Here is a 26,548-nt window from a genome sequence, read left to right as displayed (position 1 = left end):
GCGTAACATTCTCCTTCTCCATGAAATGTCATGACTGTCAATCGTGCTAATACAAAGAAATTAAGTATCTATAAAAATATACATAGGATATACGCTACCTCAAACTGCACGTAAGATCTTTTAAGTCCACACAGGCCTGCTTCAGACTTATACACCTGTAACTACCTTGAAATACAGATGTGCACCTCTGTGCACGCTATTAGAGACTTACTGAGAACAGGAGAAAATTACAGTCTGAGAACTAAAGTTGGCACTGCAAATTTCTTAAGAGACTCATAAGTACTACACTTTATATAGTTAAATAGTTTACCTTGCATCAAAGCTAAGCAAATGAAGATACCTGAATATCTATACTGAATTCAAGAAAGAATTGCCATAATCTGCCTTTCAAGCAGCTATCACCTCTACACATTTAAGGCCATCAGGAATCATACAGGAAATACTCACTACAAGCCCTCCACACAAAACAACACAGTCAACATACAGGAATCTCACAATCAATGTACAACTGGATTATACAAGAAATAATTCCTCTGACCAAAACTAGATCACACACTAAAATTCAACTGTGCAATACAATTCTTTTCATTTACATGTGAAGACTAACAGTTTGCGATGCTTAGTCATCAACTTAAATTAAAACATCACTAAAGATTATGTTCTACAGTGAACTAACCTCACAATGAAAACACAAATCTTTAAGTGTAAAATCTGTACCTTTTATCTGTTACAGATTTCAGTGCCTACCTTCCAGAAATCCTGCTGGCACATTTCCAGGATCATGGTGACAAACTCCATGATTCGGACTATAACGGTACACTTGCTGTAATTATACATGTCCCTCTCTTGTGGGCTGAACATGCTGCCTTTTGAACTGCAACCAAAGCACTGCTCTGCTGCGTAGATATCATGCAAAGCAATTGTTTCAAGGAAGAACTGCATAGCTTCCAAGAACGAGGATCTTTCATTTACACCTAAGAAGAATCATACTAAGTTGAAAGGGTAAGGCAGCTCTCAACTTTTAAATATATTATTTTCTGTTTGGAAGAAAACAGTCTAACCGAGATAACAATCAGAAAGCCACCATGTCACATCAGTGTTTTCCTAAAAGTCCTATGCCAGTTCCAAATATTAACATTCTGTGCAGTGAAGGGCAGCTTTCTACTTACTGATCATTACAAGCACTTATTAATGATGATGATGACTTAGGCTCATATAAAAAAATTTAAAAATCCTAGTTTTGAATAATTACGCCCTATGCTAACTGCATCCAACAATGATCTTACAGTATTGTTTTAAACCAAGACGGAGATGACACTGACAGACATTACCTGGAACTTGTACAAGACTTCATATATGAAGTAACTATGCAACTGTACTATCAGTGATAAAAAGCATTTTATTTAGACCCGCATGAAGAATTAAAAGAAATTGAGACATCCAATGGCTACACAAGGTATTACTATGCACCTGATCAAAATTCAAATACAAGGCTTGTGGACCTGACGCAGCTGAAGCATCAGGAACAGAAGAAAGGTAACATGTATAAGGTTTGAAGTCAAAAGGTGACTTCTTCAGTTGCAAAGAAGAAAAACCCCAAACAAAAACTATCACTCTCCTCAGCAGAAATACATTACCTGTACAGTGTAATTTTTGAAGATGAGATAGAGTAGAAGAGTTGCAGGTAAGTGGTGGATGACAGACAGGAATGTAAAGGTGTATTTCCAGGACTAAAAGGATACATTTTAAAATACACTATTAACAAAGTATTTCTTTATCAAAACAACATCCCAGTGCAAAAACTATCACTGAAACCTTTGGAAGAGTTTGAAAAATTCATCAATTCTACATTTAAGAAAAAAGTTTAAAGTCCAAGTAAGGAACTCATCTTGGATGGGCTTTGTGTAACAGGCATGTATGAACATAATTCATCAGTTAATCACTCACCCAGTATTTCATGAGGTTTGATCATTCGCAGCTCAAAGAATGTATTGTAGCAGTCCAGTGCTGCCAAGAACGTATCCATCCACCGCATGACAATTTGTAAACTGAAGGGTTCCTGCATACCACGGAGAGTTGGCTGATAAAGGATACCAGATGGGCTTTTGCCATCGCTGCCACCTCCTTCAAATTTGTTAATGAGGAAAGAAACATCTTTATTTTTTAGAACATCAGCCAGCCAAGAAGATGGAGACTTGTTTCCTGATAGAAACAAAAAAAGAATATAAATTCTCTAGGAAAAACACCTTTCAAACTAGCAAGGTATTAAAGGCAATAGACGGACACAGCCAAACTTTGTGTTTTAAACTGGATCTTCTAGTGTAGGAGCTACTGGTTCTGGTCTAGCCTTTGTCATACTACTTAAATTACCCAACAAGGAAAAGGCCAATTTGTGAGACACTCCCACTACCTTCCAGTCAGCAGTATTCATAGCTGGATACAACAGCAGTTCTGGGGCTGTAAGTTTTCCTTCCTGGCTAGCTGGAAGTTTGCAATAAAACCCTCTTCTATGCCCACAAACATCCCACAAACCCTGAGGTTCTCAGAGTATTTGACTTCCAATATGAGCAATTACTCAGTTCCTGTTCAACAGCACTGAGTGAACAGACATTTACCTCAAAAATAATATTTTCCTTTGATTAATACTTTGCACAGAAAACAGAGAGAAGGCATGCACAGTATTTAGAAAGCAGCAAAGAAAATAGTGCATGGTATCTTAAAATACCTGGTAATAGAGGTACAAATTCATAGAAGAGCTCCATGGCTTTATGTCGACACTCTGTCTGAGGTCGTCCACACTGCACTAAGAGCCACATGACAACATCCAGAAGACACACTGACTTAGTAGCTGGAAATCCTCTGCACAAAAATATGAGGGATTAACAATTATCTTAAGTCTTCCAGTTGGAAAAAAAAAAAAAAAAAACATTCCACGAGTATTATGAATGTCCTTTTATCTATCTAACCACAACCCATCTGCACTACAAGGAAGAGCCATTCTACAAGCACATCTTGCACTGCTTTTCCTTCTCCTCACTCTACTTTGGATCCTCAGAGCATAGCCTTGTGGTAACAACTTAAAAATCAGGATCAAGTCTCTTCCCTTCTCTCTGTAACACTCAGAGACAAAAATGGAGATTAAAGCTTAAGTAAGCCTGCACAGTTTTTCCCCCATCCCTAATTATCTAGTCTCCCAACTTACCAAATGCTGCATCAGTGAGCTAATTGAGACTCCACTTCTCCGTTTCTTTATGATCACATGATAATTCAGGAGGTCTCTAGTTCAACCTCCTGCTCAGAGCAGGGTCAGCTATGTGACCAGGTTACTCAGAGCTTCATCCAACCTGATACTGAATCCATTGTCTCTTCTCCCACCTTTTTCACTACCCCTCTAACTGCTGATCATCCTACTTCAACTTGTCCTACTTCTGCTAATGCTAACAGCAATAAGACAGACTTTGGAGGAGTTTCCCCCAAGTGCTCCAAGTTTTCCACCCAGTGCTAACGTTATGACAAACACTGCTGCGAGGGAAATACACTTTTCTGCCTATCCTTGCTAAACTAAAGCAAGCTCACCATGTTGGAATAAAGAATGATCATCATGATCCTCTAGTATCATGTTCAGCATTTCCTTACAGTGGTTCAACAGACATATGAGGAGATCTGCATCAGCAAGTCACAGGATGAATGACTCATTCAGAATCCCAAGTGTCTAATGGAACTACATATGTCATTAAATAAACTGCAATATTTAATAAAAAAAAGCAAAAAAATGGCAAATTGCTGACCGTGGTACTCGCCGTTTTCCTTCCTTGTTCAGAGAAGGTGCTTTATGCTTGATTATGCGCTTCAGGTGATTAATAGTATCACAACATTGTTGAGTGGTACCTGTTAGAAAGAGAGTTGACATTATAAATAAATGCTAGTAACTTGGCTAAATTAATTGAGGTATTAGCATTACAGAAACGGTGCCAGAAACTTACACACTGGATAATGTCTACCAGCTCCACTACTCTGGGCTTCTACAGTAAATTTTTCAAGGCCACAGAACAAAAATCATAAAATAGGTGGGTTTTTTTAACTCAAGATTCAACAGAATGTTTTTTTTCTTAATTCCATAGTTAATTAATTATAGCTCACCTACTGATTTCTCATCTGTATGGGTTAAGGCCAAACTTTCCAGAAATACAACCAATGCTTCAAATACAAACTGCTCCACCAGAGTGTTTTCTTCCCTTTAAACATCAGGAATAAATTTTATGAGAAACATGAGTAGAAGAAGCACTAAGTGTGAAATTCTAATTAAAAAACAAATTAAAATACCAGAGAGATAAACCACAGGTTTGCATAGAAAAAAGTACATCTAAACCACTCTAACAAATAGCAATGGAATTTGCTGACTGTATTTAAAATGCAGAAGTGACTTCCCATAAACTTGTGATAGAAATTTAAATTTGTATGCGCCTCACTTGCTGAAAGCCCAAACTACAGAATTATAATTAAAAATGAATAAGCTGAGTAACCCAATTTTTCAGTTATCATATACATTAATAGAATTAGTGTCAGTGGATGACTATTTGAATTCTACACTTAAGTCTTTTTATCACCTTGAACCTTTAGTCCAAGCTAGTTGTTATTTCAAGCTGTTTTCTCACCTAAATTCTCTGTAGATGCTGTTAAAAGCAAGTGCTGCCCCCAGTCTCTTGAAAGCACTGGGATGAAGAGCAAGACTATACAAACGCTTAAAAAGAGATTTGGTGTTTGCTGGGCTCTTCTCCTGCTGTCTCGGTGTTGTCTGCTTAATAGACCATTTCAAGAATTCTCGTACACACTGACCACAGAAATCTCTCAACGTGCTGTCAACTGGATCCACTATGCCACTCTGAAATTACACAAGATTATTTCATTACAAGAATGAAAAAAACCTGCCATTGTCTCAGTGCAGTATTAGGGCAGCCTATTTACACAGTATTATTTGTAAGTTAAAAACCTGTGCTCACAGTTTCCCAGAAATAACAAAACTTCAAAATTATTGCTGTCCAAAGGTAGGGCAGCATTTTCAGCCCTCACAGCACTGGATTAGGCCTCAAAGATCTGGATTTCTATTCCTGTATCAGCTACTAGTTCAGGAGTCTTGTTTAAGCCACTTCATCTTTTGATGGACCAGTTCCCTCTGCTTTAGAAGTGGTGTGACAACACTGACTTTCATTTACAAAAAGTACTGCAGAACCTCCTGACCTACCTTGCCTCCAACCACTTCAGCTCAGTGCAAAAGCCAGTTTTAAATGTAAAGCTTTTGCACCTGGTGAAAGCAAAGAAACAGAGAAAAATCAAGCACACATCAAATGCAGCTTTCAGAGAGAGGTGTGAATGCATTTCGGTAGTCCCTTGTATACACTGAAGATAAAGAGTGTGTTTCATTAATTCTATGAAGACTCTAAATATCCTACACCTGCATTTTGAGAATGCCAAAGAAATAGAGAAATGCATCATCAAAATCTTGATTAAGAAACATTAAGTGGTCATGAAAAAAGAAATAAAAATTGATGCATTCTTTTCCTTCTTTCAGACAAATATAGAAACATTTTATCTTTTCATGAGTTCCTGGTTCTTTCAGTAGTAAAATGATGCTAGTTAAACATAAAGTCACATGGCACAGGAAAAAAAAAAAAAAAAAAAAAAAAAAGAGAGAGAAGAATGCTTACCAAGATAGCTTCCAGGAATGCCACTGTATCTTGACTCTCAAATTTTTTGTTGTTGGTAAACCAGTGAATGAGTTGCATGACTAAAGGCTCATACAACTGTCTTGTTACCTGAAAAGAGTAAAGAATAAATAAATTTCTAGTTTCTGTATCTCTATGCTATTTTGCTATTCAAAATATATAAGAATAAAAGACAGTACTTCATTGAAAAAGGGTCTATAAAATGAATAATCAGCTTCATATTACATTTCCATATCAAGGATTAGAAAAAAATAATAAATCTGGTTAGCTACTTTCTATTCAACTAGTCTCAAAAGATCTCTAAGCTTACCTTCAATAAGATCCTCTGAGAAAAAGAACATCACATGCCACAGGCCGACACACCAATATATAGCCAGGGAAGCAGGGAAGTTTGTTTTTAAGCTGTATTTTGTTCTAGAATCTCAATCTTTACCATACACGTTATTCTAACTTTCTGGATTTCAACAATTCTACCTGTAAGTCAACCTGACTGAATGCCATCGCACTGTAACATGAAGGGAAGAACTACTACATACACTTAGATAGGCATACACACATGCTTATAATGCAGTGTCATGTCTATGCCTGTGTGCATTGGATGGACCAATTCAGACATTATTTAGTTATGGTTTATGTTCAGCCATATGTCAGCAAAAGGGGTTTCACCGAAATTGGTAACACAGCTTCCTGCATATTTTACCAGAACACAAAGTACCTTTGGTCTAAAAAGAGAAGCTGGATGCCAGGGTCCAAACAGTAATCTGAAAAGGCACAAGACCTATAATTTCAAGTGTAGCTGAACCTATGTGTCTATTCTGTTTTGTGTAAAGGAGAAGAAATAGCAAATTCAGATGTTTGAATTAAATAGATCATCCTTAGCTATCAATGAGGCAGCTAGAAATTCTCTCTCAAATGTTTTTTTTGCGGATTGTAGCTTTGCACTCATTCAATATTGAACTAATCAACTTCACCTCAAATTAACTTATTACAGAAAAAGAAAAACATAGAAATTAAATACAAAGATAAAGAGCAGCTACCACCAGAAACACTTTGAATGAACCTTGACACCTGAATCTTGAAACTCTCATTTATTGGTAAACTCCTCTGAGTTACTCTGAATTACACGCCATTATTCCTAAAAAACTATCCCTAAAATAGAATTTCAGCTTACAAAATACAATAATTTAGGAAAAAAAAAAAAAAAGGGTAACATGTCAGGATAACTTCTAACAGGATAACTTCTAAATAAAATTATGAATCAACTCCTACACTTAGAAGTATTTTAAACAAGCTAAAATGCTTATAAATTAATCTGATTACCTGGTCTACGTCACAAGCAAGACGAAGCAGTACTGGAAATATTCGCTTATTTAACTGATACATGGGTGGGGGACCCTGACGTCCTTCTGGCATCTGAGATGCTTTCCCCAACATATATGTGACTATGCTATGTAGCAGCTCACATGCTGCAATCTGAAATTAAAAAATCCCTTTGGTTATGCATCCATTACTTTCAGAGAGAAGAGAAAATTGTGGACAGGATAGAATGAGTCACAAGAAAGGGTACACTTGAGAAATCACTCCAATCTATGCTAAATCAGTGTTCCAGGAACAGATGATGTCTATGGAAAAAATTTAAGCCCATTATAACTGGCCCTTCTCCTAACGTTTCAGTCTCTATCACAGGCACTTTTCAGCTGAAGAAAATTGATCACTGTAAATCAGCCATCATCATGTTTTCAAGGATACCGCCATTCTGGACTGTCTTTGGATATCAGCATCCCAATCAAGCAAATATTTTGCTGCTTTGCTGAAGTGCTCTGCTGGACTGGGCCCACAAGTTCATAGGCTAAGCATGAGATTGTGGCCAAACAACACTGAAGATCAACTACTTTAAAATATTCATTTTTTGTGAAGTCTAACTCTCAAAGCACAATGCTGTCTGATAGAGCTTACAGCAACTTCTGCTCATTAGTTTTTACACACTCAGAATAATGTCAACATGAAAGAGCACCAGAGAAGCACAGGAATTAAAACAGGTCTTTCTCAATAAGGAAGGCATTATTTTACACAGTATTTATCAGCTAGCATAAAAAAAGATGCAGAAAAAAAAAATACTTTTGTTTGTCTGTCACTTGCAGAGAGAGCCAGTTCAGTCACACGAGGCAAGAACAAATCCAAGTAGATAACAGGCTTCATATCTGCAAATGGTACAGCAAAGCTCAGACGCTTCTCAGTGTCCCAGGATACACATTTCTTCATCATCTCTTCTGCAGAGGTAGCTAATGCATTTGAAAAAGATGAAAACAAAAAGTATTTCCACAGCTCAGTTAAAAAATCTGTAACCTTCCAACTTCAGTTAGACTGCCATAGAATGTTCATGCTTTATAAATTACTGGATGTTACAAGTACAAGAAGTATGTTAGAAGGTTGGTTCTATTTGTACATTCAGACAGACGTTTAGCCACCACGTGGAAAAAAATAATTGCAGCCAACATTTCAGGAGACAGTCACAGAACCCTCCCATTTTGATACAAGTAAATTTGGAGGCAATTATAAACCCAGAAGACATTAAATCACACTTCATTTAAAATACTTCTTTAAGGCATCCAATATACTACTTTTGTCTTCTACTGTTGTAAAAAATTCTTGAAAATCACATCATACAAGAAGATCCAACACACAGACTCCTGTGGTTGCACAGAAAATGACTACATTTACAGCTATGTCCTCCAAGGAAAACTGCCATATTTACTCCCTTCTCTCCCTATATTACCATATTTGTTAACTTTTTTAACAAAGTCTGACCTCACTATGTATTTAATTTCCAGGGAATAATGTTACTTTCTCACAATACTTCTGAATAAGCAACAGAGAAAGTACTTAGCAGAAAGAACACTGATTGTAAAGGCAGCAAAAACAAACGTAGGCATGAAAGTAAAGAAACAAAACTTCTATACAACTACATTAGGTTTTAGACTGACTAAATATTACACTGAATTTATTCCTTAAATCTCATCATCAGGTACTTAAACTATGCTTTTCCATTTTCTTTTAAATAGATTTTATGATATTTAATAATTAAATTATAAAGCTTACTCAAAACTGAACAAAGACTAGCAGAAAACTTTTTTTTTTTGAGGAGGCACTCAAATGGAGCTCTACTACCTGCACATACTAAAGGCATGGTGCACCTTAAGCTCACAAGTGAAGAAGTAAGCTTGCCAAGACTTACACAATTCACAGGCTGCAGTTCTGAAAAATTGGATTAAGTGAGAACCATAGCAAAAAGGTGGAAACAAGTACTAAAGAGTTACGAATGGGGCCAAAGTTTTAAAATGGCTTTGCAGCCAGAGGGTGAACGTGATGAGTAAATAAAACCATATACTCAGATGCATACAATTTTTTGCCTTTAACTGAAGCTTTCTACACATTTTCTGTATTCCATAGTAACTTAGTGAATACTTTGCTCTTCTAAACTCCAGAACTAAATAAACCCAATTTTATTTAAAAAAGAGCGACAAAAAATAGTTTTCCTTGAAAAGCTCATGCATTCTCACAAAGTGATGTTGAGACCTCGTTGAAATCTACTTTCAAGAGAGACAGCAGAGGCCTGTAAATATTTTTATTGACACTGACAGGACACTCACCTGTAATTAAGTTGTGGTTGATCTGCCCTCCCAAAGATCCCAGAAGGCGTGCCACTCTAGTCCTCACCGCTTCCAAGGAGGAACTATCATCCTAAATAATCAACAGATTTATATTAGTGACAGAAGAGTTACTTCTAGAAAGAAGTTAACTTGGTTTACATAGCAAATGAGGTTTTTATGGCTTTTATTAACATATGGATGAAGAAGGTAAAACGAAGAACCTGTGGGAGGAACCACATCAAACAAGAGAACAGTTTTCATTCAATAAACTGAAGAGTGCACAACTGGAAAGCATTTTCATCACATTTTGTGGGCTTTCAATTGACAGTCCTCAAGTAAAGGTTAAAATTTTATCATCACAGGTAACACCTACAGGATGACATAATACTCAAAAAGTGGAAGAAATCTGAAGTAAAAATTACTCTTCTCATTTACTTTGATCCTAGAGCTTAAAGTTCAGAACCTGCACCAATATGTAAGCAGCCAACCAATTTTCAATAGCAGCTTATAGGGAATGTAAAGTTTACTCATTTTGTTGGAAGACCACTAAGCTGGAAAGTTATACATGTATATATATATATATATGAGTAACTATTAGTTTCATGCCTAAAAAAGGTTCATCACAAGTTAGTTTCTGCACTGGAATATACAAATAAAACTACATTTATTTTGAGCTATCGAGAAGCCACTGGTCAAAATAATATGTATGTTTGACTTCTAAGACTATAAGCCTATCTACAAGAAAGTTTTAAAAAAATAAAAACCACAAAAAATTACACATTCACAAAATGGTATTTGCACACTGCACCACTGCTAACCCGAGACCTGATTTTAGGTGTGCGAGTTAAATTTTTGTTTCCATAATGTATCAGTCTAGCAGTGATGCTGACCTATAAGCTCCAGTTCCCTTTCACCGATTCATTGCCACTCTCACCTTAAAATATGACATCTTTCCACCTACGCTGATGTAACAGCCTTTTGAGCCATGCTGTAGAATGGGCTTCATTGAACTGATCTAAGGTACAAATAACCCTCAAAAAAAAGCATGCATGCAAGAAAGGAAGAGAAATAGTGGGAAATTATTAACTCACATTTAACTCTAAAAAGAAACAGCATTCTTACCAATGAAAGGGTCTTTGCTTTTCTTAAACGCTGTATCACAACTTTATTAAATCCCTTCTGGGTTGCTCGAGAAAGTTTCCTTACTTCCCAGTTATTTTGGGATTCGACTGATGAACAAAAAAACCAGCATGTTAATATCAGTTTATTGTACCAGCACCTCATGCACTTACTCATAGCTTCTTTAAAAAACCCACCCTGGTTTTGCCCATTTTTATTTTTAAGATGCAACAATAATTATTTAAAGTCTTTATTAAGGAAAGTAAGTCTCTATTAGTAAAAACTAAGCTGATTTAAGGATACAAAGGACAAATCACAGAGAAGTGACATATAAAATGGCTACAATTAATGATTGTTTGGCAGCAGCAAATAAATACTAGTTAAGAAAAAGGTAAATTTTGGGGTGCAAAAGAAGTTATATTGCTCCAACCACACGAAGCGCACAATTTAGACAAAAATTACGTCACATCCATATATTTAGGCATAACTATGAAAACATTATTTTCTTCTCCCTCAAGACTAACAATTTTTTGCCTGTATGTACCTGTAGATGTAGAGTTTTTCAAATAACCATCCAGAAGAGGTAGAATGTCCTTGTAGTGAGGTTGCATTATATGTCTGGGGATATGAGCTGACCAGTCTTCCAAAGCATCCAGTCCCAAATCAGCCATTGGGGTACAGCTAAGGCCCAGCTTAAATGCATTCTACGTGCCAAATGTAAAACTATCAGTCTTTCATTTGCATTTACTACTATTTAAAGGTAAAAAAGACCATACTTGAAAGCATTTAGCAGGGAATACATCTTCCTTCCTAATAATTTTTCTCTGCTTAACATCTCACTCAAAATCAGCACAGGAGACATATTATATTGCAACACATGCACTAACAGAGTCAGCTTAGGGCAAAGGAAAATTCTGACAATTTGTTTGTCCAAAAAGTCAAATAATTTGTATTTTATCTCACTGAAGACAGTATGAAGCTTAATAGTTATCTCAATTGCTCAACAGGATACCAACTTTGCTCCAGAATTTTTGTATGAGTTTTGGAAAAAAAGTGTTAGCTGTACATCACTTAGGCCTACCTGCAGTGCGGGAATATATGCTTTGATATCAAGCATGACGATGTCATGTGGTAAAGACAGCAAAAAATTCAGACAGGACGCCAACAACTCATCCTTGTACTGTTTCATTTTTGCTGCAACCTAAAATTCAGATAAATAGATCAAGAACAGTCATAAACTGTTTAAGATCTTGATTTAACTATATCAATATCCATGTAAAATAAACATCTCAAAAACAATACTGAAATCTCACTCACCGGCAAACAGTTACCAGAAAGTATTTAATGTACAATTATACAGCTATCTCTCACTTGTACTTCAACAGGTGACCAATACACCTCTTCTGACATTAAGTAAAAAACAGGAAAAGATCTCAAACCCCCACTATGATGCATAATTCAAAGAGCCAGAATACTTCCATCATATATGCAAGTTTTCTCAGAAATTATGATTCTGATAGACTCATCATGTTTATGTTCAGACCAAGAAAGTTAGTCAGCAAGATCACTTACCTCTTTCCCAAACTTTACAAACAGTGCAAAGCAAGACCTCTTTTCTGGGTCTTCAGGACATTTTCTGAGACTCCTTGGACTGACACCCTACCAAACAGAAACCACAAATCAACCGTATTAAGTAGTACATAGTACAAATATGAAGCACAAGTTCAACTCCGAATACATACATCACTGTCCAATATGAAACTGGCATCAGTGAAAACTTGCAATGTACGTTTGTTCTCTCAAATCTTGCATACTAGCATTAATACATTGCACTGAGGGTCAACTTTTTGGAACACACAAAATATTACCCAAATAAGCAAGATATATATGACTGAAAAGTAACTTTTCAGTGACTTAATTTTCAACTTGTCCACCCATCTAAGAAACCATAAAAGAAAAAACCCACATCCCTAACAGTGGATGTCCAGGTGGCAAGAATGCTGGCAGAATAAGAAAAGGGCAATTCACAACCACAACAGCATCTACAGTACAAGGATCTATACCAATGAGTTCCCAAATTTGTTTTACTTGGTGCCATGACCAGCAGTGGCAGGGACAGTTCTGGGCTCTGTAGTGGCTAAACACATAATGGGATGAACCACTGCCACTTCACAATAGCTTCCATACTGCAAATGGTGCATCCACTATTACAGCATCATATTTCCTATGGAAACTGGTGAATAAAATACAAGTATACCCCAGAACTTGAGTAATTAACCTGTATGGGTCTCTGCTGTTCTGGCTATTTCTGATCTCCAAGCTCCCGTACTGCCTGCATTGCAAGAGTATTTCCCATCCCTCTGTTCACCCAGCTCAAGATTTCAGAAGGACACATGGATGGTGCCTAAATCTTGACTTTTTATGTGTTTGTAACTATAGAGGCATAGGATGCTATAAACATTTGAAACAACCAGATAACAGTTTCAATGCATTATTTTCCATAGAGCATAAAAGACTATATATAAAGAACCACACCATCAACATATTACTGCACGTTACTGCAACACACATGTTACCCCTCTGTTGGGGAAAAAAGAGATCTCACCTCAAAGTATTTTATTTTCTTGGCAATTTTCATTGTAACAGAAAGCAGCTTATAGAATCCGCTAATAAGAGGTAGTCTTGTTGAATGTATAATAAGCTCATAACCAAAGGAATACACCCAAGGGTTAAAGTATTCAACACGCTTCTCTGGAAGTATCTCTCTAAAACAGATGCACAGAAACATATTGGGGGGGTGGGGGGAAGAAACAGAACAAAATATTTGTTTGTTTGTTTTTCAAATTTTCAAGTCGGTACAAGAAAGAGAAGTATTGTTATAGCAAAGCAGCTCCAAAGACAGTGAAGGAATAATTACATGCTGCCTTCTGAGGCAAGTATAGGAAGCTATTTATTTTGCTTTACAGTGTAAAGCCATTTCTTCCTCATTATATGTTGTTTTTGAATTTATACACATGAACATACTCACATATCACATTTCATTGCCAAGACTGCAGTATCCCTAGGGAAAATAGACTAGACCACCACAGGGAAACAATGCTGTACCTTTCACTTAATGTCCAATACTACTCTACAAAGACTGTATTCCTGGTCTCTGAAGTATTTGGGATTTATGGTCAGTACAATACTATCTACTGAAAAACAGTTACACTCAAATAATGGAAGTGAATGACTTGTCTCCTGTACTCTTTTAAAAAAACCTAAGCTGATAAACTAGCAGTTCTTACTATGACCCAGATATCGAAAGCACTTACTATCCCCCTGCTAATCACCTTGTGCACTTTGAAATATGGCATATCATCGTAAGTCAGAAGCTGGCACCTTAAATCTCAATTCAGATTTCTCCCAACCACTCTGTAACTTCTAAATTATATAAAAACATACCAATACCTGCAGAATTCCACTAGATTTATAAAGGCAATAAAGTCTGTCAGCTTCCTTGGCTGAAGGTTTGAAGCAGGGTCAGAAGTAGGCCCAACCAAAGCACTGTCAGTTTCATTTTCATCCTAAAAACAAATATTGAAGCAAAACCACTGGATCTGTGACAATACAGAAAGCACACACACCTTTTTTTCCAGATAAACAGCCCTTCTCTTTTTTCCAAGCTGCTACTAGCTAATCTGACACAAACAAAAGACTAATAATTGACACATCAATAATTCAAAGAAATTATAAGGAACGCTGGCTTCTAAGGAGAAAGCAAGTAACAAATGAAAAGCACTATATGCAAGAATAGGGAGTCTAAAATAAGAGAGTCTGTGAACTTCTACCAATCCCAATGCTTCCATCTCCTAATGCTGCAATGCAAAATTCATAAATGTGAAGTAAAACATTTTGTCTAGTACAAATACTGCTTCAAGGACACTATGAAGTGCTATCTAAGCATAATGAAAGCAAAACAGGGAATGTGATTTTGGGTCCCCTACAACAGCAGAAATTAATGGACGAGTCATTAGGTCTCACCTGTTCATTAACATCCAGTTTCTGAACAGTCAGGTCCAATTTCTCAATAATCTTCAAAACAGATTTTATAAATTCATCATATAGCAAGCGATTCAGGGACTGCAGTGTTGAATTTTCAGTAAGAAAGTTTTCATCGTCAAAACCACATTCCTTTGTAGGAGGAAAAAAGTTCATGTTTCAATAGACAAATGAAAATTATTTTTTTCAATTTACAAGCCAGGATTTGAACAATCCAGAGAATACAGCTTTAGATGTTTCTCAGCTATGGAAGCCTAAATTCACCCCTATTTAATTCATTTATCAGCCACAAAATCCAATTAAAGCCAGGAAACAGTTCTTCTACAGCATGACATTTGGAAAAAGTCTAGGGTTAGAAAAGCAGTGTCAAAAATCAGGATCATGTTTCCTTTTGTATTTCCATGTTAACTACGCTTTTACCTTCATTGTGTCACAGTTCAGTAGACTTCTAAAGAGATACAGATAGTCTTTATATGTTGATTCTTTCCATCTCCGTGTCCCAGCCTCTCCAGCTTCACGGGGTTCTTCTGATCCAGAAGTTTCTTTTGCAAAAAAATCCTGAAAGTACACACTATTTTTCAGAAACACTGTTGTGGTGAGTTGACCTTGGCTGGACACCAGGTGCCCACCAAGCCACTGTATTACTCTTTGCCTCAGCAGGATGGGAGGAAAAAAAATATAGAAAAAAATTGTGGGTCATGATAAAGGCAGTTTAATAAAGCAAAGGCTGTGTGCAGAAATAAAGGAAAGCAAAAGATTTATTTGCTACTTCCTATCAACAGGTGATGCAGAGCCGCTTCCCGTGAAGTAGGGCTTCAGTATGCACAGCAGTTGCTCCAGAAGACAAACATAGCAACAAATGCCCCCCTTTCTCTTAACTTTTATTACTGAGCAGACATCATATGGTGTGGAATAGCCCTTTGGTCACTTTGGGCCAGCTGGCCTGGCTATGTCCCCTCCCGAGATCTTGCCCACCCCCAGCCTGCTGGTGAGGATGGGGGGAAGGTTGGGCAGACAGCCTTGAAGCTGTGCGAGCGCTGCTCTGCAGTAGCCAAGACACTGGTGTGTTATCACCACCTTTCCAGCTACAAATGCAAGCACAACCCCATGAGAGCTGCTATGGGGAAAATTAACTCCATCTCAGTCAGACCCAGTACAACTGCATATGTAACTACCTGACCCGAGCTAAAACACAATGTAAAATTACTTCTGCAGGTAGAAACATGAAATGTTTAGCTTTCTCACTTAACCAATCTGAAAGAGCACAAAAAATCCCAGCTCTAAATCTTTTTCCCTTCTAGTTGTCAGTTATTTGAGAAACTCTGCAGTTACCCTGCTGCACAGGACTAAAAAGCTTTAAAATCCTCCTTTACACAAACATTCAGTAAAACTTTTAAATTGTCCAAAATTTGTTACCCTGGAAGAAAGCTGGATGACTTTAATTACAACCTACTTTGTTACAGACAACCTGAGCAAACAAGAACTGCAGAGAACAATTCAGTACAAGAGGTACACCCTCATTATGCTGAGATGTAAGGACCAGAGTTTAATAACAACTGAGCCACAATTCACAACAGACACTACTATTTTTGCTTCTGTAAAACAGGCCTTCCCCTATTTACTGGGCTAGATCTTCCAAGAACTGGAATGTATACTCTAGGAATCTAGATGAAATAGATGTGTTTGTAAACAGTTATTTTACCTTTGAAAATATGATTGGCTTGGAGAAGATTCTGATTAATCCCTGATGCACTGAAATAAACAAATAAAAATTGTCTGAACGGAATTAAAAAGACACAGCATCCTTATCACTATGTTAGCAATGAATTCAATCAGTCTTCTACTTCCTATATTCTGTCAGGATGAAGGAGAGGCTAAAGAACACAGATTTTTCTTTAAGGACAAATATAGCCAAAACCAGATCTGAAACTCTAGGTTGTTTCACAGGAAACCAATTTTGAACTTGCTTCTTGCCTTTTCTCAATATTGCTTTGACTTTTTCCTGACTCTGAATGCAGTGATGACCAAGGCACTGCCCACATCAAAAAAGGCAACAACTCACAATGACTCTCACAGACATGGATTTAGGATCTCCATTCTGCCACAGTGCTTGGATGCACCACATCCCAAATCAAGAATGTGGAAAACAATGAAAATGTCACAGCAATAGAGAAAAGCCACCATAAATAATTCAACAAAATTAAAAATCATTTCTGAAAATCATTATAATTAAATGTCAGCATGCTGAGGGCTACTTGAAATGCCAGCTACCATTGCTGACGCGTTCATTACATTTGCAGTACTGCACCTGACTAACAGCACATTTGGAAATTTTTACTACGTACGAGGTTCAGAGCATAAGAAGATTGCATTTCTAATAAAGACAACACTCACTCTACTTTCTGTGGTATTTTGTACGGGTTACTGAAAGGGTAAGAATAGATTTTTGTACATTTTTCTGTGAAATCCCTTTCCTCCCATAATCCTTCAAAGCAGGAACATAAGTCTTATGTTTAAACAGATTATCACAAAAATATATTCTCCTGCCCTTCATGATAGCTGCTCTGTCACCCAAAACAATTGTTAAATGTATTCCTTAAGTGATTTAATAATAGATATTGAAAAATAACACCATAAGAACCCTAACCCTCCACTATTAGAGGACAGGAAAAGCTTCATTTTTGACCCTAAATAGCTATTCCACATTTCTCTCTTAGAGGTGGTTAAATCAATTTAGGGGAGGAAAAAAAAAACCCAAAGAAAAAAAGACAATCCCTCCCCCAAACACAACAAAGTTAATATCACAGACTCACCCACAGTGCTAAGAAAACTCCAGAGAACTGGACCTTTTCCTGAGAGGGCTAGAAATACCTTTATTATAGATCTGCAACAGAGTAACTGCATTTTTTCACTGTATTGTGGAAAGCTGTTGATTTGCAGCACAACTAGATGTTCAAGAACTGGAGTGTATACTTCAGGAATCTAGAAGAAATAAAAACAGTACACACGTCATACAAAGAGGATGATTATAATTCAGTATCAATGTGAAGAACTATGCTAAATTTCAGGAAGATACTTTGTTACAAGAGTTTAGATCATGACCTGCTCTGAGAACAGTAACAGACTTGGCAAGTTAATTCATCTTAGACATAAAAAACAAAAAACCAAACAAAACAACCAGGAAGTTTCCTTGAACACATTATGGAAAGTAGCTCCTGAATAGATTAGTGCTTTGATGGAATGAGTCTTAAGCTTATTACAAAAGTACCTTTTTAATTAACCAATAACAACACAGTGGTATAATCTGTTCATCCTTAACAATCTGAATACAGAATGCATGTGAAAGTCTCCTCTCTGCCACCTTACTTGCCAGCTTCAGCTAGGATCCTGAAAGCCCTCATAAGAACAAAGACAACACAGCATCAGAAGAAAATCGAAGTATCAATCTCAGAGAACATGCTAAGTATCAGTACCAAAAGAAAAAGCAGCAACAGAGTGGTATAAACAAAGAAAAAGATGAGGTTAGGTCCAAATAATTAGCTTCACCTAAAATAAATAAAAACCTATTCACATTTGGCTATCATGGTGTTCATTACAATGCTGTAGCACTTTAGTATACTCCGTGCACTGTCTTTATTCAAATAAAATCCAATAAAGTATTCTCCTGATATTCTTCCCATCCCCTAGGAGCTAAATGTCATCATATTTCAGATAAATACCTCCTGTCATAGCTAAGTTCAGAGCTACTACCTCCTTATACATCTGGAGGTGCATAAAAGAAAATTGACTGGTTCTTTAAATACTCCACTTACTGTATCTATATGGAATATCACACTTGCAATGGACTGGAGGAAACTTGGTAGCTGATACAGATGATCATCTATTGTTTGTGCTTCTGTGAGGTACATTTGCTTACAGCGCTGAAGAAGCTCAACATACATGTTGTCAACATCCTTAGAATGTATAGCTTTACAGGGCTTAGAGAGAAAATAAAATACTGATTTAGCAACTTTGTACAGCCAAGCAAGTGTATGCTGTAGGACTAAAACTCAACCAAGTCTTCACCGAACCATAAGAATAATCTTCTGATCTTTTCCAGAAACTCGATATGTCTGAATAAACTAACTTCAAGTATTCTGCCTGCTACATCTTTGAGAAACATCATACCTGAAATGAACTAAAATAATAATTCACTGATGCAATGTAACTTACCGTAAGAGTACTTGAACTTTCAAATGTAACTGCCCTCCACATACATATGTAAGTATGGTTTGGGTTTGGGGTTTTTTTTTAAATTTGCAGTTGTTTCACAAACGACCTCCTAGTGCCCTGCAGTCAGCAGAGCATTTTGGCTTTTCTGATTGTGATTCCTGTTCTGTAGGAAACATATCTGAACTGATTCCAGAGCAGGGATGGCCGATTCTACCATCTAAATGCAGACAGAGCTAAGGAGGTACTGTCTGTACCTAAATGATTAAGCACATCCTTAACTTCTGTAACAGCTGTATGTGAAGCCCCTTATCTTCCACTTCAGGACCAGTCCACAAGCAGCAGTAACTACAACCCTCAATGCTGCAAGCACTCCCACTACATTCAGTATGCATTTCATAATTTTCAACCACAATGTATTTTACAGTTTAGCTAATTAAGTTCAACACTTAATCCAGAAACAGGAGCATTCCCTACACAACAAGCTGTGTAAAATTGTAAAATTAATGGTATATGAATCCTAGCTTTAAATCCATTCAGTACACTCCTTTATCAGGATAAGTTTCCTGCACATACTGCTGCAAAAAGCCCATATCCACGAATGGCAATGGACAACTCTCTGTTGCTCGAATCCATTCTTCTGATGATTCCATAGAACTGCTCCATGAAGAACTGTAACTTGCTCTTGTGTAGCTCTGCATCCTTAGCTACCATTAAAGAAATCTGGAAAGCAAATACAAAAAAATTGCAATACTTCCAGAAACACGAAATAAGCCACAAAAAAAAATACAGCAAGTCTTAAAAGATACTTAGCTCGTAACACAAAGCACTTCAAACAAAGTAATTAAAACAGATTCACTGAACTTCCAAGCATCAAACATTCCCACTGTTTCAAGAAATTGGACTTTGCTTTAGCCTCAGAGATCCCAGCGAAGTTACAATACCTGCTTGAGGAATGAATCTAGTGCAGAATGACTGGTTTTCTTCAGCTCCTGATTTGTGTGGCCACACCATTTACACATTACTTCAAAGAGGGAGACATAGTTGTCCAGGAGCAAGGGACCAAACTGAGCAGCATGCCAACTAAACAACTGTAAACCAGCTGCAATTTAAAAACAACTTTTATTGAAACCCAGACTTACATTCCACTTTCCAAAAAAACAGACCAGACTACAAAGTACACATGTGGACTTTAGGTAAGTACATCTACCATGACTGGAGGGTGTAAAATGTATTTGTCTAGCTATTACAGCATCAGTATCCAAACATTAAGAACTTAAGCATAAAAGCAACCCTCCAAAATCCTCTTTTTTAATGTACACCATTATGGAAAGCACAGCTATGTTCTGAAGTAATGTACATTAACAATGAAAAAGAAAAGGGGTCTACTGGTTACTAATAGTAACACTTGATCACACAATTCACAAGGATTTGGTTTCTGTGGTCAGGACATTTGCTCAAGTCCCCTCCTCCACCAAACTGTGGTGCGAAGAAAATAAAGAATTCAGAATACAGGTAATCTCACAATCCCAAATATTACCATAAATGAAATTTCAAGATCCCTAATGAATTAATTTTCAGGGGGGTGGGTGGGGGTGGAAGACTATTTTTAAATAGGGTTTTACCCTTCATTTCTGCCATGGGCTTCGTACCCAAACCTTGCATTTTTTGCAATTCTTGCATAAGCACTTCACAGGCAAATTTCTCATTTTCTTCATAAACTTCATTTGTTCACAATTGCCCTCTTCCAGTGAAATTCTCCTTCTCTTCCTATTATTTTTTTCCTTTAACCCAATCCACCATCTTCTCTCTTCTCCTAATTTGCTACTTTCCTCTTATTTCTACTCATACCATGATCTCCTTCTCATCCCAGGGTTTTGCACTACTCCAGAGGGGCAAATGTCATCAAGTGTAATGCTGTTAATAAGCTGATTAGACCTTGCCTAGTTTAACCAAATACAATCTCTTTAGATTCCAACTTCAAGTATACCAGCTCTGCTCCCTGCTCAGCTTAGAAGACTGAAGACTAGACCCATCTGAAAACAGCCAGTGGAGAATAAACAATTCCAGACAGAAGACACCGTTGTATGCACAGCATCCACCTCAGCATGAATTGACATAACTTACAAACTTACCTAAATGTACTGCGTATCGCTTCTGATCAACCTGTAATATCAGAAAAGGTTTGTCATATAGAATTAATTCTTCATCAGAGCCAATTCATTTATGCAGAACAATTAACATTTGGTAGATTTACCTGTGGGTTGATTGCCTTCATTGCAAAATCAAATATCTCCTTTGCAGTCTGAGGGTCTGTGAAACAATCCATTAATGAGTATTTCACTATTAACACACAAGAGGTAGAGTGAAGACAAGGATATTTTTATCCAGAGCTTGGTACAAAGAAGCAATATTGGAAAGCCTTACATATCTCATTTTAAGAGGCAGAGATGCTTCTTCCTGAAACACTCTTAAATTTGAAAAAAATAGCAGATCTATATTTATTGATTTTTTTCCTCAATAACCATGTTTTAATAGACATGTCTCTTCTAAAGGAAACACATCTCTGTATAAGCCGCATTCCAGGGCAATATGGCGCTCTCAGCTGCCCACTCTCTGGGTAGAAAACAGCATGTCAAATATTTGTGTACAGAAACACACTGATGAAGCCACTCCACACAAAGACAGACTACGAGGACCATGTAGCTGGAAAGGCCTTGCTTTTGTACAAGCCATCTCTATCAGTGGGGAAACTTTCATTGTAAGCCCACAGCAAGAAACTCTGCTGCTTGCTGGCTGTATAATGGTTACAATATATCAAATTGTATAACTAACTATCTTTCACCTCAAAAAAGAACTCACCTTCTTCCACAGATTTGGTAAAGTTGTACATAAGTGCAACCAGTCCCCTCAGACATCCTGCTACAACAGTTAGCTTGGGTCCCCTTGTAGCTGACGTCATCTAAAAAAAGTGGGAATTGAAAAAAAACATTATCCTCAAGCTAAGGCACATTTACACAAAGGCTTTCCAGTTCCTAGAAGTGCAGATAAAATAACATTCCAACTTCATACAGTTACGTCAGCATCAACCTCTATCAGACAAGTCCATGAAAACAACTCCTCAGAAATTCCATATCATCTGCGAGGGGTTTTAACTACAGATGCACAATAAATCCTTTGAAAACCATGAAATATGTTCCAAGACCAATCATAGCAAAGCTTAGATAGCAGACACTAATGCCTTTAAAGTGCAAAATATAAGAAAGTAAAGTTCAGCAGAACTGTGATACCTACCTGAAGTGCAATGATTTTGCAGCTAGTAGAGACCAAAATAAAAACTACCAGTGCATGGCAATATAACTTTTCTTGGGTGCTACTGCAACAATGATCACGTGCCATCTCTTCTCATAGTTAACTGGTTAATTCACTGTCACGGATGGCCTTGAATTTTTATTTTCAAAGCTTCACAGAACCAGAAAACACAAACTTTAAGTCCTTAAGGAAGCATTTACAAATGTTCAGTTAGATCCCCACAAATTGTACTAGTTACGATAGTATTCCAACATACAGCACTACACACATCAAAGCAAAGAAACCAAGGAAGTGCAAGAGTCTGAAAAGAAATTCCAATCATACCTGTGTTTTAAGCTCTCCCAAATAAGCTCGGAATAGTTTTTCAGAGTTGTTAATCATGTCACTAGGCTGGACCTCTCCCAAAACTCCCAAAAGTTCATAAATCTTCTCCAGTACTAGAAAGTAATTTAATGTTATTAAGTATTAATTACTGAAATCATTACTTTGACATTTCCATTGCACTTCTTATGTAACTTGCAACCATGAGAAAACCATGCCTGATGGTTTAATTTTAATTGGCAATTAGCATGCAGGAAAGATGGCTCTATGATGTACATACATATATATATATTTATATATTATGACGAGAGATGCATCCTCTGCTCCATTAATAAGTTAAACACATTTACTCTTTTTAAATGTGGCTTAGAAAAGCAATTAATAAAGGCCACGTCCACTGAGGAAGCATTTACCACTAACCCAAGTTTGTTGCTGGCTTTGAGACTATGCTGGGTCTCAGAGTATCGTACCATCAGGGTTAAGGCCAACAGCGAGCAGAAGTTTCTAGGCTTGAGTTTAGACTAAAGGGCTCTTCAGAGGCACAACCAGTTGTTTGAGGACTAGACCTGTCAATCCCAAGATTTCAGCTGTAACTACCCAAGATGCTCACACTAGAGCCCATATTAGTATGTTTAACATCATAAAGAACACTAAGTACACAAGGCAGGAACTGATAAGCTCTTAGGGTGACCAGTGCAGGAGCTATCACACTAAAGCTGCAGCTGTGAGAACAAAACTGGCTGTGGCTGGAATAAGGTTACAAAGAGCTTTAGAACCATAGAATCATTTAGGTTGGAAAAGACCTTTAAGATCATCAAATCCAACCATTAACATGGCACTGCCAAGTCCACCACTAAACCATGTCCCTAAGCACCACATGTACATGTCTTTTAAATACCTCCAGGGATAGTGACTCAACCACTTCCCTGGGCAGCCTGTTCCAATCCTTGGCAACACTTTCGATGAAGAAATTCTTCCTGACATCCAATCTAAACCTCCCCTGGTGCAACTTGAGGCCATTTCCTCTTTCCTATCACTTGTTACCTGGGAGAAGAGACCAACACCCACCTGGCTACAGCCTCCTTTCAGGCAATTGTAGAGAGTGATAGTCTCCCCTGAGTCTCCGCCTCTCCAGGCTGAACAACCCCTGTTCCCTCATCTGCTTCTCATAAGCCTTGTGCTCCAGCCCCTTCCCCAGCCCCGCTGCCCTTCCCTGGACACGCTCCAGCCCCTCAGTGTCCCCCTCGCAGTGAGGGGCCCAAACCTGAACACAGTGTTCGAGGTGCGGCCTCACCAGTGCCCAGTGCAGGGGGACGGTCACTGCCCTAGTCCTGCTGGCCACACTGTTGCTGGTACAAGCCAGGATGCTGTTGGCCTTCTCGGCCCCCTGGGCACACTGCTGGCTCATACTCAGCCAGCCATCGACCAATACCCCAAGCAATTGAACTGGAGTTCACAGGGATGGGCAGCCTCTGCTTTTGACAAAGAGCACTCACTGAAGGTATCAGAACTACTCTTAAGGCTCAAAGTTACAGGGGTATGTCTGCGTACAGTTATAAAACAGGTATAAGAGTAACTTCAGAGGTTCAGCTACACCCAGTTAGCACTGAATCTGGAAAAAAAAAAATCTAAGAGCCTAGCAAAGTTAGGTTGGTTAATGACAGGAAAGCTGGAATTACTTTCAGGATTTAGGCATTCAGAGACTAACAATAACATATTAGACATACAAATACTCTTTTTATGTCAGGAATCCTAAACCAGACCTATGCTTAAATTCAGTATGAACTGCCGCCACTAAATGCAATTACATGATTTCTTCTGTGTGTCAGCTCACACGTCTATACATGTCTGCTAAGAAGCAGCTAACGTATGATTGTGATCAGAAGACCTAAACAAGTTTTACTAGTGCTAAAAGATGACAGCTATCATTTTAAACACACTTGTCATGGGAATAACAATTATAAATTTCCATGGACATAATCCAACAAAAAACGAGTGTAAACAAAACAAAGGACTTTGACAGAAAAACTAAAGCTTACCTGTATCAGAAATTCTACTTTTTACAGCAAGTTCCCCATAAAATTTATTAAATATCTCCCCAACTTTCATTTCTTCCATCAGATAGGAACGTTGTAAACTTCGAAGCAACTAAGACAGATTAAAAAAAAATGGGAATTTAGGAAAACCATTAGTCTCACTACCACAGTCCTACTTGGTCTAAATAAAACACAGTTCATATGTGTAACTTCAGCTTAAGTACGCTATTGAATGAAAGAGATTTAAGGTGACTGGCCCAGGAAAGAGTATTAGTATAAAATCTTTAACGACAAAATACTTTCCTACATAGATATATAAATGTAAGATTTAGAGTTTATAACTCATATTAAATATATATAATTTACATGAAAATGATGTACAGTATAATTTTGTATGAATTATTATATAAAAACCCCACAAAAGCACAGGCTTAGCAATTCTGCAGTAGCTTTTATCATATTGTATTTCTCTCCCTGCTGTTATAAAGCCAATCCAGTTCACAGGACTGACTCAGAATAACTCAGAAGCGAGTTTTGTTTCCCATAAACAAAACTAAGTAGGTGCAAAAGTGTTCACAAAACAAGTCTAATGCATTCTAAGAAAGCACATTACAAAATTACTGTGTCATACAGTAATAAAACTACTGAAAAAAGCCCATGTCCACACCTTTCACATACAGTGTCTAACATATTATATTATAGCATTATGTAGTAATACAACCAAACTGCACAATTTCTCCTTGAAGCACCATAATAAACCAGGAGAGAGACGACTGGCAACTGCCCCCAAAACAATTGTGTCTTGCTCTACTAGATCAAGGAATGACATGCTCACATCTAAGCAGCCTATTGAAGGAATATCAAAGGCAATCTGTGCTATGACATCTCTTACTAACATCTAAATATTACACTATTCTCTTGCTGCTGCAGGCTACAGATTTTCTGCATGATAAAGCGCAACTATAGTAATACAACAGATTTTCTACTTTTTCTAGAAAAAAACAGATTTATAAAATGCATTTTACCTTAATCAGAAGTTCCAGAGCTGGGATTTTACATTTTGCTGCTTTCTCTTTTGTATAAACACTAACACAAGTTTGCTAGATAGGGAAGAAAATGGAAATTATAATACTCATAAGTAGAGATGGGAATTCAGACATAACAATGTATTCATCTACCTCTTTGAAGTATCTGTTCCAAAAAAGTTTTAAGGTTTTTTAAAAAAATGGAACAAAACCATAAAAATATTCAGTCCTGAAAGTGGCTTCACTGACAACACTTCAGCACTGTCTGACATAATAACAAATCCCAGCTCAAGCAAAGAAAGTGTAGTTTCTGGAATAAAGGGCACACACTGTGTGTTTTCTGCCTCTGTACTATCATTACAATATGAAGCTACTAATTTGAGATCAGAAAGTGCAGCGGTGTAGTCAGGCATTTCTATGCAAAGCAGCATTATTCAACAATCTAGACTCAAGGAATCTTACTTTCAGAGGTACTGGTAGCTTCCACCAATTTCTGTATATATTGCAAAAATAACAACTTTTCAGGACAAACTTTTAAAAATCAGTATTTAAAACTAACCATCACCTGCAGAAACATTTAACATACTACACTTAAACTATAAATTTAGTTGTAACTTTTTAATAAACTCTTTCAGTTTGTAGAAGTTGTAACTTTTAATTCACACAGACTATTATTTTCAATATCAATAACTTCTTTTCAAAACCAATACCTGTTATGGTCTATAAAGAGAAGTTAATAAAATTAAGTCTACAGTTGAAGAAGCAATTCCACACTCCTCTTTTGTACAAATTACACTTCATGCCAATCAAGTTATTTCATCTCTAACAAGACTGCTAGAGATGGGTAAGGCAGACTGGGGAGGGGGTGAAGGATAGTTACACATCTGTTATGGCATGAGACCCACCAGAATTGTTTCAACCATTTGGCAAAGACCTTTAGGAAATATTTTTCCGTTACCCACCTTAATATTACAAGCATAAGGATGAACCTTGTCACCAGCTTTTTCCATAAAGGCACAAAGAAACTTCAGTGCTTCTTCCCTGCAATCTCGAAACTGAACAGTTAAAAAAAGATTTAGTTTTAATGTGCGTAATACAACAATACAGCACCA

At 37.2% G+C, this 26,548-nt stretch overlaps 1 protein-coding gene across 2 annotated transcripts in view; it reads right to left on the bottom strand.

Moving 5' to 3' along the window:
- PRKDC (protein kinase, DNA-activated, catalytic subunit) overlaps positions 1-26,548 on the bottom strand; it is an 81,600-nt gene that overhangs the window by 54,148 nt on the left and 904 nt on the right. For both annotated transcript variants that reach the window (XM_080381459.1, XM_080381460.1), the window contains exons 3-32: positions 26,399-26,491; positions 25,437-25,511; positions 24,415-24,523; positions 22,379-22,491; positions 21,605-21,704; positions 21,000-21,055; positions 20,878-20,908; positions 19,687-19,844; positions 19,319-19,465; positions 18,346-18,510; positions 17,347-17,515; positions 16,236-16,285; positions 14,954-15,091; positions 14,516-14,665; positions 13,943-14,058; positions 13,098-13,257; positions 12,065-12,151; positions 11,574-11,693; positions 11,037-11,196; positions 10,496-10,602; positions 9,374-9,464; positions 7,842-8,005; positions 7,044-7,196; positions 5,706-5,813; positions 4,656-4,882; positions 4,141-4,235; positions 3,789-3,888; positions 2,726-2,859; positions 1,948-2,202; positions 748-974 (exon numbers count right to left, since the gene is read on the bottom strand). In XM_080381459.1, coding sequence (XP_080237585.1) covers positions 748-974; positions 1,948-2,202; positions 2,726-2,859; positions 3,789-3,888; positions 4,141-4,235; positions 4,656-4,882; positions 5,706-5,813; positions 7,044-7,196; positions 7,842-8,005; positions 9,374-9,464; positions 10,496-10,602; positions 11,037-11,196; positions 11,574-11,693; positions 12,065-12,151; positions 13,098-13,257; positions 13,943-14,058; positions 14,516-14,665; positions 14,954-15,091; positions 16,236-16,285; positions 17,347-17,515; positions 18,346-18,510; positions 19,319-19,465; positions 19,687-19,844; positions 20,878-20,908; positions 21,000-21,055; positions 21,605-21,704; positions 22,379-22,491; positions 24,415-24,523; positions 25,437-25,511; positions 26,399-26,491 — 3,858 coding nt within the window. The remainder of the gene's footprint in view (positions 1-747; positions 975-1,947; positions 2,203-2,725; positions 2,860-3,788; positions 3,889-4,140; positions 4,236-4,655; positions 4,883-5,705; positions 5,814-7,043; positions 7,197-7,841; positions 8,006-9,373; positions 9,465-10,495; positions 10,603-11,036; positions 11,197-11,573; positions 11,694-12,064; positions 12,152-13,097; positions 13,258-13,942; positions 14,059-14,515; positions 14,666-14,953; positions 15,092-16,235; positions 16,286-17,346; positions 17,516-18,345; positions 18,511-19,318; positions 19,466-19,686; positions 19,845-20,877; positions 20,909-20,999; positions 21,056-21,604; positions 21,705-22,378; positions 22,492-24,414; positions 24,524-25,436; positions 25,512-26,398; positions 26,492-26,548) is intronic.

This window comes from Falco punctatus (genome assembly GCF_963210335.1).
Source record: "Falco punctatus genome assembly, chromosome: 3".
NCBI lineage: Eukaryota > Metazoa > Chordata > Aves > Falconiformes > Falconidae > Falco > Falco punctatus.
The sequence above is the reverse complement of the archived record's forward strand: the minus strand, read 5'-3'. Positions and strand labels throughout refer to the sequence as shown.